The following is a 22,151-nucleotide window of genomic DNA, read 5'->3' on the forward strand; positions in this document are numbered from 1 at the left end:
CTTTTTGTTAATGTCGGTTACCAGGTGTTCACCATATGAATGATTTTTATACACAGGTTATGTGTAGCATGTTTTGTAAACGAGATATGTGTGCGGTTAAATAACTGAAATCTTGTGGCCTATTATTATTTCGATTTACGATATAGGTTAAACCTATAAATCACTAACATTTTTGTTGACATTTTAAGCATGTTTATTCTCAGGTGATTATTAAGAGCTTCCGCTGTTGCATGTTAATTAAAGACAAGATTTGAAGTCAGCATGCTTGTATGATAATGTTTAAAGAAAAACTGCATTCGGAAAAATAAATTGTTGTATAATATTATTGTAAACCATTATGTAATGGTCGTGTGTAAACGTTATATTTTAGATTATCATTACTTGATAATCTACGTTATGCCTTTTAAACCTTTTTCGATAAAATAAATGTTATGGTTTGTTTTAAAATCGAATGCAGTCGTTGAAAAACGTCTCATATAGAGGTCAAAACCTCGCAATGAAACCAATTAATATGACACGTTTATAATCCATATGAACGGGGCATTTCAACTTATGGGTCGGTAGTCTGAAAGATTTAGAGGATTTTTGTTTTTTAGGATTAATGTGATGAAAGAAGCGTTGCACCCTTTTGAGATTTCTTCACGGTACCAAAACCAATCCAGCATGTTTACTATATCATCTTTCAAAAGCCACCAGAATTTTTTGTAAAACTTCAAGTTAAAACCATCGGGTCCCGATACCTTTGAGCTTCCACAACTTTTGATTGCTTTCCATATTTCTTCCTCACTAAATTTGCCTTCTAACATCAGGTTATCATTTTCAGAAATTCGGCTGATGTTGAATTCGAAATGGCCTTGCTCATGATCATCATCTTTGAAAACCTTCAAAAAGAAATTATGCATCTCCTCTTTTATGGTTTGTGGGGAGCAATTCCAATTGCCATTGACTGGAAGACCTCGTATATGGTTCTTATTTGCTCTTCTATTGACAAAGTTATGGAAATATTTCGAATTTTCATACCCCTCTAACGCCCACTTTACTCTCGCTTTTTGCTTCATCATATTCGAGTGAATTTTTTCTTTTTTAAACCATTGATTCCTTTCATTTAGCAACGCTTGTCTTTCGTTATCACTTAGAATTCTGCTTTCTGCTATTTTTTTTCCATGAACTAGCCGCTTTGGAATGGTTTAGGATTTCTTCTTCTAGGTTATTTACCACCGAGCAATGTGTTTTTAGATCACCTTTTACCTTTTTCAGTTTATTCCTTGGAACACAATCGGGGCAATTTCCAGTGACAGGTACGTTCCAGGAATTTTCAATTACTTCTTCTGCACCTTCGACGTTAAACCATTCGTTGAATATCCGTATAGGTTTAGGACCATAATTGACAAAACCATTCTTGAGTATTATTGGGGCATGATCCGACTTTCTACGTTCAAGAACAGTAGCAAATAAATCTGGCCACACAAGATTAAATTCTTTAGAAATTAAGAATCTATCGATCTTGTTAAATTTGATGTCGTTATCGTGTTGTAGACACCCTGACTAAACTAAATTAAGTGATATCTTAATTGGTTCTGTATTTTCAGAGAGTTTTTATAAAAAAAATTACAAACTATAATTTTTATAGTTATAACTAGAAAAATCTGGTTCGCGCGTTGCGGCGGATCATTCTAACGTTTTTTTTATAAAACTAATGTTAAGCGAGAACCAAGGAAAAAAAATTGTGAACAAAAATAAAAAAGGGGTCAGAAGGACTCGAACCCAGGTTGTTTCTTGTACCAACTCATAAACTTACCACTTGCTGTAACAATCCACTCGTTATAATAAGTTGAGTTTATTATTATTATTATTATTATTATTATTATTATATATATATATATATATATATATATATATATATATATATATATATATATATATATATATATATATATATATATATATATAGGGGCAGGATCAATGGGGAAGTAACCAAGCGGGGGGAAGCAAAATTTTTTTTTTTTCGTTTTTTTGGAATTTTTTTTTCCGGCATCAAGGTTACACGAAAATATGAACATTTAGAAAAGACACTTTGTGATGAATGTTATTATTTAGGCGGAAAAACGATCGACAAAAATAACATTCAAGATAATATTGTTCGTGAAGAATATGAACGTTTTTTTCATGTTTTGTGAAGTAAAATTTAGCCCGATTTAGAGTTTAGGGTTTAGGGTTTAGGATTTTAGGTTTATTCCATAAACCCAAAACACCAAACCCTAAACCCTAAACCCTAAAACCTAAACTCTAAACTCTAAACCGTTCGTGTTAAAAACTCAATCTAAATCCTAAATCTAAACCCTAAACACTAAATTTCTAAACCCTAATATCTAAACCCTATGAACCCTAATATCTAAACCCTAATAGCTAAAACATCAACATACGCTCGAAAAAACATGATAATTGTTATATATTACTTCTTCGAGCGTTTTCCCGCCAAAATAAAAACATTTATCACAAAGTGTCTTTATTAAATATTCATATTTTCATCTCATCTATAATGTTCGTGAACAAAGTTTTTTCAAAAAACGAAAAAAAAAAGGTTTTTGCTTCCCCTCGCTTCCCCCCGATTGATACTTCCCTCTTGATCCTACCACAATATATATATATATATATATATATATATATATATATATATATATATATATATATATATATATATATATATATATATATATATATACATATATATATATATGTGTGTGTGTGTGTGTGTTTTCCTTATAAAAAATATACAAAATAACTCCATTTTGACTATAGTTAGTGCGTTTTGTTCGTAAAATTATTTAGAGTTGAACAGTGATAACGGAGAAACCTAACTCGCGACGAAAAAAAAAATAAATCTCGTTAAAAATTTGGGTGGAATTTTGTTATTGGATATTATAATAATTTGGAAGTTACATTTAAGTATTTAACACCTTATTTGAGGAGATAAATATGTAAATGTTACTGAAAAGTTACATTTAGAATCGAAAGTTGAGGGAGGCAAAACATAAATTCTGAGTGTTGATGGTTTTTGTCGTTGGGATGTTTTGGGGAGTGCAAAACGACATTTTTTACACTCCCTTTAGTATATTGTTGATGGTTTTTGTCGTTGGGATGTTTTGGGGAGTGCAAAACGACATTTTTTACACTCCCTTTAGTATATAGGGATAATAATCAAAAGTTCATAATTGCTAACTTGTAACGAATTTATAAGATAAAATTGTTAACATAGTCAATGCGTTTTTACATTTCTATTTAAATAATTACTCTCTATTATAACCTGCATTATTAATCATTAAATTCGTGTTTTAATCTCAAATACATCCTTTAAACTAACGACGATTATCAGTCCGTTAAACATGTGAGGGTCACATGTGAAAACTTAATGGACTATACAGTGTCGTTAGGTTTAAGGATGTATTTGGGACTAAAATATGAATTTAGTGACTAATAATGCAGTTATAATTGAGAGTGGCTATTTAAGAAAATATAAAAACATGAGAACTATTTTCTCAATTTTGCCTAATTTATAAATAAAAAATAAGAGCTAAATATACGGACCGTGTTTAAGGATCTTATACACTGATTGAAGTTGTGAACGTATTCTGAGCAAAGGAGCCTCGTGGGACGGTCAAAAGATCCACACAATTTATTACTTCATCCTTAATAATGAATATATATATATACCATTGTTTGTTCGTCACTCTAGTATTTTTTATTTATTACTCAATTTATTTGGTTTTTTTTTTTTTCTTTTTGTTGATCTAAAAAATAATTGTACGATGGTAATGTATACAGCGATTGTAAAAAACTATAGCTGGTCATCCGATCAACGGTTCATATAAAATCTCTTTACTGTTTTGCTGTATATATTCTTAACTAGTGCAGAGACCTGTGAAATCACGAGATTTTTAAGGGAAAATTATTGAATGATATATATTTAAAGAAATACTATCAATAAACCAAAAACTTTAAACAAACGTATGATGTAAACCAACATATTTTTAACAAATTACCAATAAACCATAAGGCTATAATAACAAAGTTAACATTCAGTTATTAACACATAAAAATATACAGATTATAGAAAACACATACACAATTTTCATGAACTTTAAATCGCCTGAGCTAAAATCTAGATCATCACAAAACTGAATTATACAATAATAAAAAAAATTAAAGGATTGTGTGTTTGACTTTTAAGTTTACTCATTTACAAAAATGAGTAAGACTTCATGTTTATGCAATTTTTTTATTTATTACAGTATTTATTAGTACTACTTATATAGCAAAATCTCATCAATTCGATACAAATTCATCTCAAAACATAGCTCAAATTTTAAAATGAAGAAATCTATATGTCTTAACAAATTGTCATGTCAATTTAATGATAACATAAAACAAACATTTTGCTTCAGTGTAAAAGATATGCACCACATCTTAAAAGCTTCATCCGTCAACTATCATGAGTTAGGATGCGTTTGTTTGCCTCTTAATGAAATGGTTCAGTGCTGAATGCTGAACCATTCAGCATTCAGTGTATTTATTTCTGACCTCTGAATGACATATGGTGCTGAATGGTTCAGAATTCAGTGCTGAACCATTCAGAGAGGAAATACTCTCTTAACCATTAATGTAACGACCCGGCTTTTTCGACTTGCTTTTGTGCTTTATATTTTCACGAAACTGCGTATATGTGCGTACTGAGCTAGTTTATGCTCTGGGATCTTATTTAATGATTAATTACTTCCATTAATATCTTACAACGTGCTATTAAGTGTGTAATCACTTAACTTGATCCCCGAATACTTTTACGACCGTTAGTGTCACTTATCGTTTAAAACGAGCTACGTATTTGGTACACGTTAAACTTTTGTCATAATTGGAATATTATGACTACGTAAACATAATTGTTATTTATTTATGACAATTACTTGGTTTATGGTACCTTAACCATGCTTAGTACTTACTAATGCTTACTAGTTACCTTAATGGACTTAACACTTTAATGGACTTCCATGGCACAACCTACTCAACTTAGTGGACCACTTAATGGGTTAATTAGCCCATGTAATTATAATTAAGTCCATGTAAATAATGAGATAAGTATCATGCATGCTTATGTACCAAGGCTTGCATTATGTCTCAAACCACCCAACATGTCAACATCTCCATGTACCACCACCATGGACCACACCAAGCCACACCACATGAGGCCAAGATGGTCCCCCCCCAACACCCTTGGACCGTCGGCCAAGCATGCCCAACACCACCACCACTTTATTTTTTTAAAATCCTCATTTCATTCTCATTTCATCTCATTCAAACACACTTCTCTCTACTTTCTCACTCTAAAGTTTTCTCTCTAAATTACTTGAAGAACTTGTAAGTTCTTGATTTTTTTTCTTTCTTTTCTTACTTTAATTCATGAATCATCATCATCATAAACAAAGATTCAAGTTTTGTAACTTGAATCTTCATTACTCTTGTAAGATTCAACTTTGTTTTGAAGAATCTTCAAGAACATGAAGGATTCAAGCTTTTTAGCTTTGAATCTTCATAATCTTGTTAGATCTAAGTTACTAACTTAAGATCTCTTTAATTGTGTTAAAAGATCAAAACTCTTGTTTATGATCTTCATGTAACTTGTAGATCCAACACTTTACTTTATGGATCTTCAAGAAAGTTTGAAATACAAGCTTACTAGCTTGATGTTTCTACAAAAAGCTAGTTAAAGATCCAAGTTTACTAACTATGATCTTCTTTAATTTGTTGTACTTTAGTTTTGTGAATTGTGTTTTCTTGAAACAAAAGATACAAGCTTACTAGCTTGAGATCTCATAAGTGTTGTTAGGAATCCAAGCTCTCTAGCTTAGGGTTTCATTTTTGTGCTTGATCTAAGTTGTGTAACTTATGTTCTTCTACTTTGTTTAAACAAAAGTTCATTAGCTTGTGTTCATATTACTTTACAAGATCTAAGTTTCATAACTTATGGTTGTGTAAAAGTTGAAAGTCTAAGTGTTATGACTTAGGGTTTCACCAAGAACATGAGATCTAGACTTTGTAGTCTAAGGTCTTTAATATTTAGCTAAGATCTAAGTTCTATAGCTTAAGGTCTTGCTTATTTAGTTTGATTCAAAGTTTATAGCTTAATAGAAATTGTACTTGTGTTAAAACTAAGAAATTGATGTAACTTTGGTTCATCACCTTGCCCAAACTCTCACATGAGTCATGTTTTATTTCTTAGTCTTAACTTTGTGTGTTGATCATTAAACCTTGGTTAAAGTGATGCTAAAACATCAAGAGTTGTACACTTGAAGCTTACACGCATCAAGGATGAGAACCGTGATGAGCATCAAACACCAAGAATCCCACCGGAGCACTTGTTTTCTGTTTTTTAAGGTCTGATCAGGCCCCTGGGCTTCTGCAAAAGTTGATTTTCAGATAGTTCGGTTCGAGTAGATGACTTTTCGTTTAAGACTCGTCTTAATCCGATATACGGTTTAGGATTTATAGCCTTCCGAAAGTCACTACGCCCTTGTAATGACGTGCTGAAATTCTGGCATACTCGCGCTTGGACCGTCGCCACGGCCAAATGACATCGAGTTCGGATCTGAAAATCGGATAGCGGTAAAAGGACTCACATACGGAGCCTTGGCCACTGACCGCGCATCATTTCAGTTTATATAGAGGTCGTAGCAGCTGAACGAAGTCAGCCTTTGTTTCGATCTCTATTCTTGATTGAAAACTTACTTTACTTTTTACGTACGATGATGATGATGATGATACTTAAGACTTAATTTATTTACTTTTAAACCTTTTGGGACGATTTACTGACTTAGTAACTTTTGACTTAGGTTGACGACCTTTCGGACCGACTTACTCGCTTACTTATTCGTACCGATTTTACTGCACTATCACTGTGAGTTATAGCTCCCTTTTTACTACAACTATTTTTGGGACTGAGAATACATGCACTTTTTATGTTTTACTTACTAGGCATGAGTACTTAAACTTTTTATATGTGTGGTTTATATAACGGCATAAACTTTCCCCTTAGCTCGGTAACGTTTAGTCATTGGTTTTTGAACCGGTGAACGCGAATCTTAGATATGGATCCATAGGGTTTGACAACCCCACTCGGGCTAGTCGTGCTAGCAGACAACGGGTGTTTAATACTCAAGTGCACTTTTAGGGGGTGATATACATACGTTAAGTCTAGTTACCGGGTGCCCACGGTTAAGCATATACTTTATCATACTGTTTTGAAACGCTGTTTGAAGCACTGAAATCTCGTGGTCTACATTACTTTACTGATTACAAACTATAGCTCACCAATATTCGTGTTGACTTTTTAAGCGTGTATTTCTCAAGTGCTTAGACGTTGTTGCTTCCGCTGTTAGACTTGCTGTCTTGGTGTTATAGACTCGCTGTTATGGACCTGCTGAGTTAGATTTCCACTGCATTACTTAGAGATGTCTCAATCATGAAACTTTTATTTTGCATTCGTAACTTATGTTATTTTCAACCAATGGTTTTGTAATGACCTTTGGGTCACATACTTATGTTAACGCTTCTATTCATAGGAAGCACGTTATCTTTTGTAAAATGCTATCTTTTTATGAATGCAAAACTGATTTTCAAATAGCATATAGTGTTTGACCTTGTAATGATCCTATTGTTGATGAACCGTACATGATGGTTTTGACCGGAGCATCACATTTGGTATCAGAGCGTTGTAGGAAATTAGGTTGCATTAGTGAGTCTAGACCAGGCCGAGTAGGATTCACTAATAGGACTAATCTACAACTTGCTCGTTTACTTGTTTCTGCGGACTGTTGCATGCTACTGTATTATATTATTGCATGTGACTGCTTACTACTACTGCATGCTACTGCTTACTTTTACTGCTATATGAACTTGTTGCATCCTATTGCCTACTTTCACTGCTATATGAACTTGCTGTATGCTATTGCTTATTCTCGCTATTGCACGCTACTATCTGCTTTTAGCATGTTACTTCGGTATGATACTGTTACTATTGCCATGATACGTACTGCTGTAGATGATCTAGGCTGCTGTAGTTGTTATGCCTGATTACGCTCTTGCTACATGTCTGCTATTCGCTGTACCGACTTGGAGAACTTATCCTTCCCAGTTTAGATGTTTTTCTGAACTACTTTCCCACTCGTCTAACCCTAAGAACTAGTAATGTAATCCACCTGTTACTACTGTTCCACAGTTCCAGAGATCGAAACATTACTTCACGCAATCTAGAAGGAGTACCCCTCGGAATACACGCCCATTAAAGTTAATCCTCGGAGGAGGAGAGATGTGAGGACTTGTCGGAGTAACCGCACCCCGAGCTCACTCTAATTAACCACATACAACGTATGAACATTAGAATGATGTTCAGTTTTCACAAGTTGACTCGTATCCCGTACGCTTTCATGACCGTCGCTTATCTCTTTCCTTCTACACCACTACTCGACGATCTAACGACACTTCTGGACTTAGGTCCCTAACACTCATAGGCATTGGAGAAGTCAGGAAGGCATCTCCTTTCACAAGTTTATAGTGTTTTCCACTGATGCTCAGCCATACCGAAAGACTTGGGAGTCGCCTCAAGACATCTCGTATTACTACTTGTTACACGTACAACTCGACACAAGACCCAGATTGAATTACTAGAAAGGAACCTAACGACGTTACCTAAACCCGAACATTTTGAAGAAATTTCGGGACATTTAGGCATTGATGCATGACCTACGGAACATACGCACCCACACCGAGAAATCGTAAGATTAATTATGTAGAATTTATTTTGAGATAGCATAGATAAAGCATCGCTAGGTGAAATTGAGTAGAACTTGAAGTGATCACGTTACATTGACCATATTGAGTGATATTGGAATGAACGTACGATTTAGTACAATATAATGACGCCAGGCCAGCCTGATTATATTGAAGTAAATCATGCAGAAGTTTCAATGTTACTATATAAGGAATATGAAGCGAATCAAAGAAAAATTTGGTAAGAACCACTTGAGTATACGCATTATGGTCTGTTAGAGGTAGGGAAAGAATAACCACTTAGCCCAGATACTGTACAAGAAGGGCCTTGATTGCAGAATTGATAATTCGAAAATTTGTTATAGATACAAACACCCTGGATACTTAAGGAAAAAGTTCTCAAATAGGAAAAACTTTGGACTTACTTGCGATAGAGCAATCGTTATCTCAGCTATGGATCCTGATTATAGTTAGGGTACGTTTCGTCACAACGTTTTGTTGTCTCGAAGTTGTTTAATACTAGAGCGATAGAAACCTTATATCTAAGAACCTTAGTGTTATGACTAATAAGCCATTAACAACCATGAGAGTTAAGTATTCTATAGGACAAACAAATGGTAAGTTGGCAGAGATAGAGGAATAATTTAAGGTAGTACCTTAAAATTTACAGGTGGGTCAATTGGAGATGACCTCATGTCAACAAAACTTGAAAGTTTTAAAGTAGTAGTTGGAAAGGATTAGTTACCTACGCACAAGCAGATGTTATTAGAGAAGATTGATAGAATTTTTCACGGCAGTATAATAAGATTTGGTTGGAATGAACCTTAAGATTAACCTAAACCCCATCAATTTAGAAAGCTTGATGTAATGGTTGGAATGAACCTTAAAATTAACCTAATACTCATCAAGTTAGGAAGCTTCGATGAAATAGTTGGAACGGACTGGATTTCAAGGATGAAAGCGAAAGTTATTTATAGTAAGAAGATTATTCGTATACCTCGCGAGAATGGTGAGCCAAAAGCCATATGGGTTACTTCAACAACCCGAAATCCCACAATGGAAATGGGAAGGAATAACAATGGATTTCATCACGAAGCTACCGAAAACGGTAGGCGGTTATGACACTATCTGAGTTATCGTTGACCGCCTCACCAAATCTGGTTACTTTCTAGACATGAAAGAAACCGATGCAATGGATAAACTTGCACAACGATACATAAAGAAAATTATATCCCGTCACTTCAGCAATTCAAATTCTATATTAAGGACTACCCAAGAATCTTATTTGGTACTCATTCTTACGCGACTTCAAATCCTAACTTATTTCGATAGATTTCTTATTCGATGATAATCACACCATCATCCTTTTTACTTCGATATTAGTCATACCAGTTCGAAATTTCCAAAATTAATGGGTAGTTAATTCCCATCCTCATACTCTCTCTTTCGTATCTCACTTATAAGCTACAACTTTACACTTAAGCATTTTTGGTCAAAGGACTTATGCCCTACTAATAGTCATCAACCACATTTAAATTCAATAGTTTTCATTACCTCGTAACATTTTTGCTCAAATGTCACCCGAAATTTTCAAAATTTTTTTACACGATCCCCATCAATCTTTTTCCAACTTGTAACCTCCGAGATATGAAAATTTTGTTTGCCAAAATTTTACTCACACCATTTTACTGTGCGATCCTTTCAAAGTTTTATAAAAATGAATTTATTTTATTGCCATTCGTGTAAATTTTAGAAACCGTATATGTTATATAAAATAAAGTAAATAATTACTTATTTTTTACTAGTACCTGTGAAATTTTACTTTCACTTTTACAAATCAAATCTTTTATTCAAAAGATATTTCACTTTGAATGGTACGGGTTGTACATAACCCTAGTTTACTAAGAACTTCGTTTCTTTACTTACATTGTCGCCTTAAACGATTTCTATAAAATTTTCGTTGCTTGTTATATAAATTTTTTCGTGTTATTCGTATCCAAGTCATCATGAAGACTGACAACCGTCGAAATTAGGAGATTCATGTGTGTGTGTGTATGTGATGAAGGCACTTACTACCACATCATGCAGAGCCTTCGGGCATCCACTAACACTTAAACTATTCAAAATTATTGCGTTACCCCAAGGATCTTATTTGCCACACCTATTGGAACGATGCTCTTTCTTACATAACTTCAAGTCCTGACTTATTCCAGGAGATTCTCATTTAGTGATATTAACATCATCAGTATTCCGACTTTAGTATTAGCCATAACCTGTTTGGCATTTTGCAAAGTCAAGAAGCGATTAACTTCTCATCCTCATGCTCTATCCTTCATACCTCACCTTTTAGCAACGGCTTCGCACGTGAACATTTTTGGTCCAAAGACTTGTGTTCTGATAATTATCAAAGCTACATTTAATTCATTGGTTTTCAATACCTAGTAACATGTCACCCGATGATTCAAAGATTTTTCACTCAATCCTTTTCAACTCGTAACCTCTGAAATATGAAAAACTATGTTTATCAAAAATTTTACACGTTTATTTGTGCGGTCCTCACGAGATTTATGGACAAATGAAACCTTTCTGTCACTTATGCGATTTATAAAATCATATGTGTATGTATATAATTAAGTTAATAAATTTACCTTTACTTATTTTGGTTAGTACATACTAAGTTATACCTTCAAATTATTTAAAAATCGCTCCTTTATTGAGTTGTTTAACTTAAGTCAAATAGTTTTGTGCAAAATGGTACACGTTGTACATACTTCTAAGTTTACTAGGAACTTCGTTCCGTTTATGTTGTCACATCAAACGTTTAAAGGTTTTTCAAAACTTCCTTGGTTGATTTTATTAAGGGTTTTCGTATTAGACTACACCATGTGTGGATCACACTTCTTCTCGCCCTCCATTAGGGATAAAGCTTACGATTAAGATCTTTGTTAAAAACTCTTGAGCCACTTTGGATGGCAGTTTTATAAAATTTGTTAAGAAGTCTTTGCGCCCATAAAATGTTCCTTTTAAGGTTAGACTTGGCAAAAACGCGGGCCGATAAAATAGTTTTCTAGGAAACACTCGGTGGTCACCCTATCGTAGGAAAGACACTAGGCGGGTTTCTACTCTCAATATTTCATGACTAAACGCAACACCCTCGTAAACATCATCTCTATGAATCAATATGTTGAGGTACAAGAATCATTTTTGAGATTCTTTTCACTCGGAGAAAACCATTCTTTATGACCTAGTGTTCACATATCTTCTCATCTACGCATCCCCTTAAGTATAAGGAAAAATTCAGGACGAACTGCTCGGAGAGTTAACTCTCGTTCAAAGATCACACCTTTCGTGCGATTTTCTTTCGGAATTGTAAAATACTTTAGGAATCTATGAACCTTGTTATCCTCTTGGAGGGGACTGCTTAAAACTTCTACGACACTGATGTGGTTACTCTACACATTCCTTCCTTCGTTGGTTGCAACTACATGTTGCTCTAATTAATGTTAACCCTAACTTCAACGTGTAACTGAAAGGATAAAGTTACATTATAGAACTGTGCTTTCATTCCATTCAAGGATAAGATCACATGCATCATGGAAAACTAGGTGATATCTTTCATTGTTCGTTCAGACCGCCCTAAAGACACTACAAATAATTATGGCTGGGATTGCATGTAAGTCTTATTGGTCACTTTCGGCTAAAATTTCAATCCATTAATCAAACAAACGTTGCTTAAATATCGGGTTCTTTATACCTATGGTCTCCTTCCGAAATTAAGGGATTAGTAAAATCCGTGGCTAACACTATCCAGACATCAAATCACGTGGTTATGATCACCATGTTTTTCATTCTACCTGTTAGCTTTGTATTGCGACATAAGCGCTCAATGTTTTACATGAGTTTAGAAACATTCATGATGTATTTCATGCATCCAGCTTACGGAAGATGCCTGTAGGGCTAAAAACATCATCTTTCCTTTTGTGGGAATATATTCGGATGACATATTCATGATAACAAGAAACGAAATCAATTTGTTGATCTCTTAGGACAAGAGACTTAATTAATGGCATATACCTATTCTTACTTTTATACGCCCAAGTACCTTTCAAGGTAAATAACTCACTTCTGAGCCCACGAGTCTCAGGGAACTTTGATATGCTCCTTCTTATTCAAATACAGTACCATTGTTGGTCACTCCTCAAAATTTTGGGATGAAATTTTCTTTAACAGGTGGGTAATGTACCGACCCGGCTTTTTCGACTTGCTTTTGTGCTTTGTGCTTTCACGAAACTGCGTATATGTGCGTACTGAGCTAGTTTATGCTCTGGGATCTTATTTAATGATTAATTACTTCCATTAATATATTACAACGTGCTATTAAATGTGTAATCACTTAACTTGATCCCCGAATACTTTTACGACCGTTAGTGTCACTTATCGTTTAAAACGAGCTACGTACTTGGTACACGTTAAACTTTTGTCATAATTGGAATATTATGACTACGTAAACATAATTGTTATTTATTTATGACAATTACTTGGTTTATGGTACCTTAACCATGCTTAGTACTTACTAATGCTTACTAGTTACCTTAATGGACTTAACACTTTAATGGACTTCCATGGCCCAACCTACTCAACTTAGTGGACCACTTAATGGGTTAATTAGCCCATGTAATTATAATTAAGTCCATGTAAATAATGAGATAAGTATCATGCATGCTTATGTACCAAGGCTTGCATTATGTCTCAAACCACCCAACATGTCAACATCTCCATGTACCACCACCATGGACCACACCAAGCCACACCACATGAGGCCAAGATGGTCCCCCCCCCCCAACACCCTTGGACCGTCGGCCAAGCATGCCCAACACCACCACCACTTTATTTTTTTAAAATCCTCATTTCATTCTCATTTCATCTCATTCAAACACACACACTTCTCTCTACTTTCTCACTCTAAAGTTTTCTCTCTAAATTACTTGAAGAACTTGTAAGTTCTTGATTTCTTTTTCTTTATTTTCTTACTTTAATTCATGAATCATCATCATCATCATCATGAACAAAGATTCAAGTTTTGTAACTTGAATCTTCATTACTCTTGTAAGATTTAACTTTGTTTTGAAAGATCTTCAAGAACATGAAGGATTCAAGCTTTTTAGCTTTGAATCTTAATAATCTTGTTAGATCTAAGTTACTAACTTAAGATCTCTTTAATTATGTTAAAAGATCAAAACTCATGTTTATGATCTTCATGTAACTTGTAGATCCAACACTTTACTTTATGGATCTTCAAGAAAGATTGAAATACAAGCTTACTAGCTTGATGTTTCTACAAAAAGTTAGTTAAAGATCCAAGTTTACTAACTTATGATCTTCTTTAATTTGTTGTACTTTAGTTTTGTGACTTGTGTTTTCTTGAAACAAAAGATACAAGCTTACTAGCTTGAGATCTCATAAGTGTTGTTAGGAATCCAAGCTCTCTAACTTAGGGTTTCATTTTTGTGTTTGATTTAAGTTGTGTAACTTATGGTCTTCTACTTTGTTTAAACAAAAGTTCATTAGCTTGTGTTCATATTACTTTACAAAATCTAAGTTTCATAACTTATGGTTGTGTAAAAGTTGAAAGTCTAAATGTTATGACTTAGGGTTTCACCAAGAACATGAGATCTAGACTTTGTAGTCTAAGGTCTTTAACATTTAGCTAAGATCTAAGTTCTATAGTTTAAGGTCTTGCTTATTTAGTTTGATTCAAAGTTTATAGCTTAATAGAATTTGTACTTGTGTTAAAACTAAGAAATTGATGTAACTTTGGTTCATCACCTTGCCCAAACTCTCACATGAGTTGTGTTTTATTTCTTAGTCTTAACTTTGTGTGTTGATGGTTAAACCTTGGTTAAAGTGATGCTAAAACATCAAGAGTTGTACACTTGAAGGTTACATGCATCAAGGATGAGAACCGTGATGAGCATCAAACACCAAGAATTCCACCAGAGCACTTATTTTCTGTTTTTCAAGGTCTGATCATGCCCCTGGGCTTCTGGAAAAGTTGATTTCCAGATAGTTCGGTTCGAGTAGATGACTTTTCGTTTAAGACTCGTCTTAATCCGTGTGATGACCCGAAAAATTTCGACTAATTTAAACCAATTCTCTTTATGATTTAATATTATGTAAATATACATATATGTATGTATATATATATATATATATATATATATATATATATATATATATTATAAGATGTACAAGTAAAAACGAATTTCCTACAGTAAAACATTAATTGCTACAGTAAAAATGACTTTGCTACAGTAAAACACTATTTGCTACAGTGAAACCGTATTTTGCTACAGTGCTACAGTGAAAACGACTTTGCTACAATGATTTGCTACAGTAAAACACTATTTGCTACAGTAAACACTATTTGCTACAGTAAAACACTATTTGCTACAGTAAAAACACTATTTGCTACAGTGAAATACTATTTGATGTCGACGAACTAGCAAACAAAAACAGAAAAGGCGGCCATGCGATCGCATGGCAAAAACACTGAAAACTCATGCGATCGCATGAGCTACAGTAAATCGAAAAGTACTATAAAAAGGCCAGTTTGTTCGACGAAATACTTCACAATATATTTTCTTATGTAATATAAATTTTAATTTATAATTATAATTATAATTTTAATTTAAGTTAATAATAATAAAGTATATTCGAGGGTGTTTTAATTCGGGTTTCAAACCGCTTTAAGCTAAGGAAATATTGGGTATTGTTTGGGGTATTGTTCTTGAATCCAAGGCCAACCATACAGTCATCTACCGTCATTACGTCTACGCAATTTGCCTACAATATTGAGTCTCAATATTGAACTGTGAGTTTATAGTCTCCCTTTTTAAATACTTTAAATATTTTTGGGCTGAGAATGCATGCAATTTATTTTAAACGCGATAAGACACAAGTACATACTAAATTCTACACTGAGTTAAACCTGAAATCCCTTAGCTTTGGTAACTAGTAGCTGCCAGTACATAGGATATGGACTGGTGGGCGCGAATAATTGTATATGGATCCATAGGGCTTGACATCCCCGTCCGAGCTAGAGCGCTAGCCTTTTAACGGACGTATGTTATTTGAGTTTAAGACACGTTGGTTTGCGTGTATTAAAACGAATGGGGTAATTATCACTATAGCGTTAAGTTTAGTTACCAGGGTGCTCTGTTACGTAGAATCTATTGATAAACTTTTGATGAAATCTTGTGGTCTATCTTTATACATGTTTATGACTCGAGCAATTAAACCTATAACTCACCAACATTCGTGTTGACTTTTTTAGCATGTTTTATTCTCAGGTCCTTAGAATGCTTCCGCTGTGATGTGCTTGTTGCCTGCATGGAGTCTCTCATGCTTTGTACAAAGTTTATTGCATTCAAAATAAAACTGCGTTGTGTAATAAATAATTGGACTGTGATGTCAACCTGTAAATTAAAGACTTATGTATTTCGGGGTTTTGCTTATACCTAAGCACTCGCCCACATGTTTATAACTTTCTATGTTTAGAAAGTCACTTATTTTAATGAATGCAATATTTTATCAAAACGTATCATATAGAGGTCGAAACCTCACTGTGGAATCAATGATTAACGTGCCGCGTCAATAGCGATTTTGACGGGTCGTTACAGTTGGTATCCGAGCTTGAGGTCATAGGGAACCAGAAATTACATTAGTGTGTTTAACTGGTAATTGTTAGGATGCATTAGTGAGTCTGGACTATGACCATATTTGTTTTTACTGATTTTTGCTTATCATTTGGTCAAAAACATTATATGTAATATATTTATATGCTAACGTAATTGTTGTTTCAATTATGTGATAGATGACTTCTTCTAATCCTATCATTTTGTACGACTCGGAATCGGACACTGAATCTATTCTATCCACAACTGAAAAGGGCGTTCAAATACCTATTAAAGAAGAAATTGTGTTAGCAGGGGAATCTCAACTCCCGGTAAACCCAGAGGAGGTTCCAGCTCCACCCAGCTTTAGTTTTCCGGAGCCACAGTATCGTTGGCATGGACCCATGATCCCTGGAGTAAAAGAGGATCGTCCATTTTTAAACAAATATGGACATTGGTCCAGATATACCGCCGACGGGCGGGTTGTGCCGATTACGCCTGGCAGATTTCGGTTCATGACCACCGGTACATATTCTTGCAGTTCGTCGTCATATTCTCCTACACATGACTCAGACAGTTCGTCATCAGACGAGATCAGTAAGGAGGAGGATTTCGCTAATGAAATAAAAGAGATCACTAAGGAGAAATTCCAACTTGCAATAGATAATAAAAACAACCACAATAATAAAATGTCCTTAATTATTAAAAAAGAACAGGACCATTCGATCCGTAACCACCCTTATTGTATTAAACCCACTGAGGCAACGGGTACCTCAAAACCCTAACTAAAAATAAAATACACTGCCAGAATGTCTGTCGGACCATGTGCACACAAACAATTGGCAGAGAGAACCAAATGGGAAGAAGTTTCTGATAGTTCTGAATAAACGACCTCGCAACCATAAATCTTCCATGCGCTATTTTATTGCTTATGTGTGCTACTCTATCTTGTTATGTAAAATAAGCATATGTAAAATATCAGTATTGTATGGTATTGTATTATTTTGGTTTATTAATAATAAATGCATGGAATGATTATTTGTATTATTACTACTTCTTATTATTATTATTACATAATAATGTAGTAACTCGCTATAATTTTTCATAGTGGAATATTATTAGGATTTTAGTAGTTAATTCCTTGTACTAGCTATTATGTATGAACTTAACGGGTAGGTAATACCCTAGAAATAATTATAAAATGCTAATAAGAAGAAAAGGCTTTTATAATAATCGGTTCATATTATTAATATGCTACGATTAACTATTGACAACTCATTTTACCTATAATATTCTATATGATTAAATTATATCTGTTGTGTTTATTGAAGAAACATGTCTCAAATGTCGGATGCTGAGTTTGAGCAACTAGTCGAGAAACATGTGAATGAAAGAATTGCTGCAGCCGAGGCAGCAAAAGCAACAGCCGAAGCAGCAGCCAAAGCAGCAGCCATAAACACAAACTCACAAAACGGATGCTCATACAAAACTTTTCAAGGATGCAAACCACAGACGTTTAGTGGAACCGAGGGACCAGTCGGTCTAACCCGATGGTTTGAAAAGATGGAGTCCGTTTTCAAAATCAGTAATTGTGCGAATGGAGACAAGTCAAAGTATGCTTCGTGCACGTTGCAAGACGGTGCACTTACTTGGTGGAACAATTATGCTAAAGCAGAAGGAATAGATACGGCATATGATATCTCTTGGGAAGAACTGAAAAAGATGCTAATTGAGGAGTACTGTCCTCGAAACGAGATCAGAAAAATGGAATCTGAGTTACGTAATCTGAAGGTTATCGGCGCGAATCTCAATAACTATGAAAAGCGTTTCATGGAACTAGCCTTGTTGTGTCCCGAATTGGTGCCAAACGAGAAGCGAAAGATAGAAATGTATATTGATGGTTTATCGCTCAATATCAAAGGAAATGTTACATCGTCCAAACCAAATACGATGCAGGAAGCCATGACAATGGCACACCAACTCATGGACCAGATCACAGAGAGTTCGATTAAGGCACCAATTACCGAAGTCAAGACAACTGAAGGAAAGAGGAAATGGGAAGACTATAAGGGCAAAAGTACTCACCTGAAGAAACAAGAAACTTTTAAAGGTAAACAAGATGGGGCAACTGCAAGTCCAAACTATAAGGGACTCCATCCATTCTGCAAAAGATGTTACACACATCATGCAGGTTATTGTCAAGTGGTCTGTGATAAGTGCAACAAGAAAGGACATGTGGCGAAAGATTGTTATGCCACCGTTTCTGAAGTAAAGACAAAACTGACCGATGTCAAGAAATGTTTTGGATGTGGGAAGTCTGGTCACTTTATAAATCAATGCCCTGATAAGGAGAAGAACAAAGAACCCGCACGTGGGAGGGCATTTAATGTTAGTGCCAGTAAAGCACGTGAGGATCCTAATCTTGTCACGGGTACGTTTACCGTTAATAATCAACTAGCTTCTATTATGTTTGATACGGGTGCTGATAGAAGTTATATGTGTAAAGACTTTAGTTTTAAACTAAAATGTGCATCATTACCTCTAGACGATAAATATACTATTGAATTAGCTAATGGTAAACTGATAAAAGCCGATAAAATTTGCCATGGTTGCGAAATGAATCTCGCTGGTGAAACCTTCAAAATTGATTTGATACCCGTAGAATTAGGAAGTTTTGATGTAATCGTTGGTATGGACTGGATGTCCAAAACAAGAGCGGAAGTTGTTTGCGCTGAGAAAGCAATCCGCATCCCTCGTAAGGATGAAACGTCATTAATGATTTATGGGGAGAAGAACAACTCAAAACTGAACTTTATCAGCTGTATGAAGGCCCAGAAACTTATAAGAAAAGGTTGTTATGCTATTCTGGCACACATAAAGAAGATTGATACTGAAGAAAGAAGCATTGATGACATGCCGGTTGTAAGAGAATATCCCGGAGTATTTCCAGAAGAATTACCGGGGCTACCTCTACACAGATGTGTAGAATTCCAGATTGATCTCATACCAGGAGCTGCACCTGTAGCCCGATCTCCATATAGACTTGCACCTTCAGAAATGCAAGAATTACAAGACCAGTTGCAAGAATTATCGGACTGTGGATTTATTCGTCCTAGTTTTTCACCTTGGGGTGCTCCTATTCTGTTCGTCAAGAAGAAGGATGGATCTATGAGAATGTGCATAGATTACCGAGAATTAAATAAATTAACGATCAAGAATCGGTACCCATTACCGAGGATTGATGATTTGTTTGATCAATTGCAAGGATCAAGTGTTTATTCTAAGATTGATCTACGCTCCGGATATCATCAGCTGAGAGTGAAGGAAGAAGATGTTCCTAAAACAGCGTTCAGAACCCGTTACGGTCACTATGAATTTTTAGTCATGCCTTTTGGATTAACTAATGCTCCAGCAGTATTCATGGATCTAATGAATCGCATCTGTAGACCGTATTTAGACAAATTTGTCATTGTTTTTATCGATGACATATTGATTTACTCGAAGAACAAGGAAGAACATGAGCAACACTTAAGACTGGTACTGGAGATACTCAAGAAAGAAGAATTGTACGCAAAATTTTCGAAGTGTGATTTCTGGTTACAAGAAGTACAATTTTTGGGCCATGTTGTCAGTAAACATGGAATTAAAGTTGACCCCGCCAAGATCGAAGCCATTAGTAAATGGGAAATCCCGAAGACTCCAACACAAATTCGCCAATTCTTAGGTCTTGCTGGTTACTACCGAAGATTCATTCAAGATTTCTCTAGAATCGCCAAACCCTTAACTGCATTGACTCTAAAGGGAAAGAAGTATGATTGGTCCACAGAACAAGAATCCTCATTCCAGTTATTAAAGAAGAAGTTAACGTCTGCACCCATTTTGTCATTACCAGAAGGAAATGATGATTTCGTGATCTATTGTGACGCTTCGCGCCAAGGTTTAGGATGTGTATTAATGCAACGCACAAAAGTTATCGCATATGCCTCACGACAACTAAAAATTCATGAAAAGAACTATACGACGCACTATTTGGAACTTGGAGCAGTAGTTTTTGCACTCAAAATATGGAGACACTATCTATATGGCACCAAGTGTACAGTGTACACCGACCATAAGAGTCTTCAGCATATTTTTGATCAAAAACAACTCAATATGAGGCAACGTCGCTGGGTAGAGTTGTTAAACGATTACGATTGTGAAATCCGTTACCACCCCGGAAAGGCTAATGTTGTAGCTGATGCCCTAAGTCGAAAAGAAAGAGTAAAACCTCTTAGGGTCCGAGCTTTGAATATTACAATTCGTACTGATCTCACAAAGCAAATTCAAGCAGCACAGTTAGAGACTTTAAAAGAAGAAAATGAAAAAGGCGAAATGAGCAGAGGGTTAGAAAAACAGCTTGAAGTAAAAGCCGATGGAACCCTGTATTTTGCTGATAAGATATGGGTACCAAAACATGGTAATCTAAGGCAACTAGTACTAGATGAAGCACACAAAACGAGGTACTCAATTCACCCAGGAAACGGGAAAATGTACCACGATCTCAAGAAGTTTTATTGGTGGCCTAATATGAAGACAGAAATTGCTACTTATGTAAGCAAATGTTTGACGTGTGCAAAGGTCAAAGCTGAGCACCAAAAGCCGTCAGGATTACTGCAACAACCAGAAATTCCGCAGTGGAAATGGGAAAGAATAACTATGGATTTCATTACGAAATTGCCAAGGACTGCAAGTAGTCATGATACTATTTGGGTGATAGTTGATCGTCTAACTAAATCAGCTCACTTTCTACCAATAAAGGAGACAGACAGTATGGAGAAATTAGCACGCCTATATTTGAAGGAAGTAGTTTCCAGGCATGGTGTACCCATCTCTATCATATCTGATCGCGACACCCGATTCACATCACGTTTCTGGCAGTCATTACAAAAAGCATTGGGAACTCGATTAGATATGAGCACCGGTTATCACCCACAGACAGATGGTCAAAGTGAAAGAACAATACAAACATTGGAAGACATGTTACGAGCATGCGTGATTGACTTTGGAACCAGTTGGGATCGACACTTACCGTTGGCAGAATTTTCATACAATAACAGCTATCATACGAGCATCAACGCAGCACCATTTGAAGCACTTTACGGTAGAAAGTGCAGATCTCCTATCTGTTGGAGTGAAGTAGGAGAAAGACAACTTACTGGACCAGAAATTATTCAAGAAACCACCGAAAAGATCATTCAAATACAACAGCGATTGAAAACGGCCATGAGTCGCCAAAAGAGTTATGCTGATGTAAGAAGAAAACCGCTAGAATTTCAAGTGGGCGACAAAATCATGTTGAAAGTGTCACCCTGGAAAGGCGTTGTACGATTGGGTAAACGAGGAAAGCTAGGTCCTAGGTACGTAGGACCCTTTGAAATCACCGAAAGAATTGGAGCAGTTGCTTATCGATTAAAGCTACCGCAAGAACTTAGTAGTGTTCACGACACATTTCACGTGTCAAATTTGAAGAAATGTTTAGCTGAAGAGGATGTCGTAATTCCTCTTGACGAAATACGAATTAATGATAAACTCCATTTTGTCGAAGAACCTGTTGAAATCATGGACCGTGAGGTCAAACAATTAAAACAAAGCAAAATACCGATAGTTAGAGTTCGTTGGAAC

General features: G+C 35.2%; 1 protein-coding gene across 1 annotated transcript; it reads right to left on the reverse strand.

Moving 5' to 3' along the window:
• Positions 1 to 545: 545 nt before the first annotated feature.
• On the reverse strand, positions 546 to 1,061 carry LOC139849553 (uncharacterized). Its single transcript, XM_071839212.1, has one exon. It carries the CDS (start codon positions 1,059 to 1,061, stop codon positions 546 to 548), a length of 516 nt encoding a protein of 171 aa, XP_071695313.1.
• Between the last annotated feature and the right edge of the window lie 21,090 nt (positions 1,062 to 22,151).

Source organism: Rutidosis leptorrhynchoides, chromosome 1 (genome assembly GCF_046630445.1).
Source record: "Rutidosis leptorrhynchoides isolate AG116_Rl617_1_P2 chromosome 1, CSIRO_AGI_Rlap_v1, whole genome shotgun sequence".
NCBI lineage: Eukaryota > Viridiplantae > Streptophyta > Magnoliopsida > Asterales > Asteraceae > Rutidosis > Rutidosis leptorrhynchoides.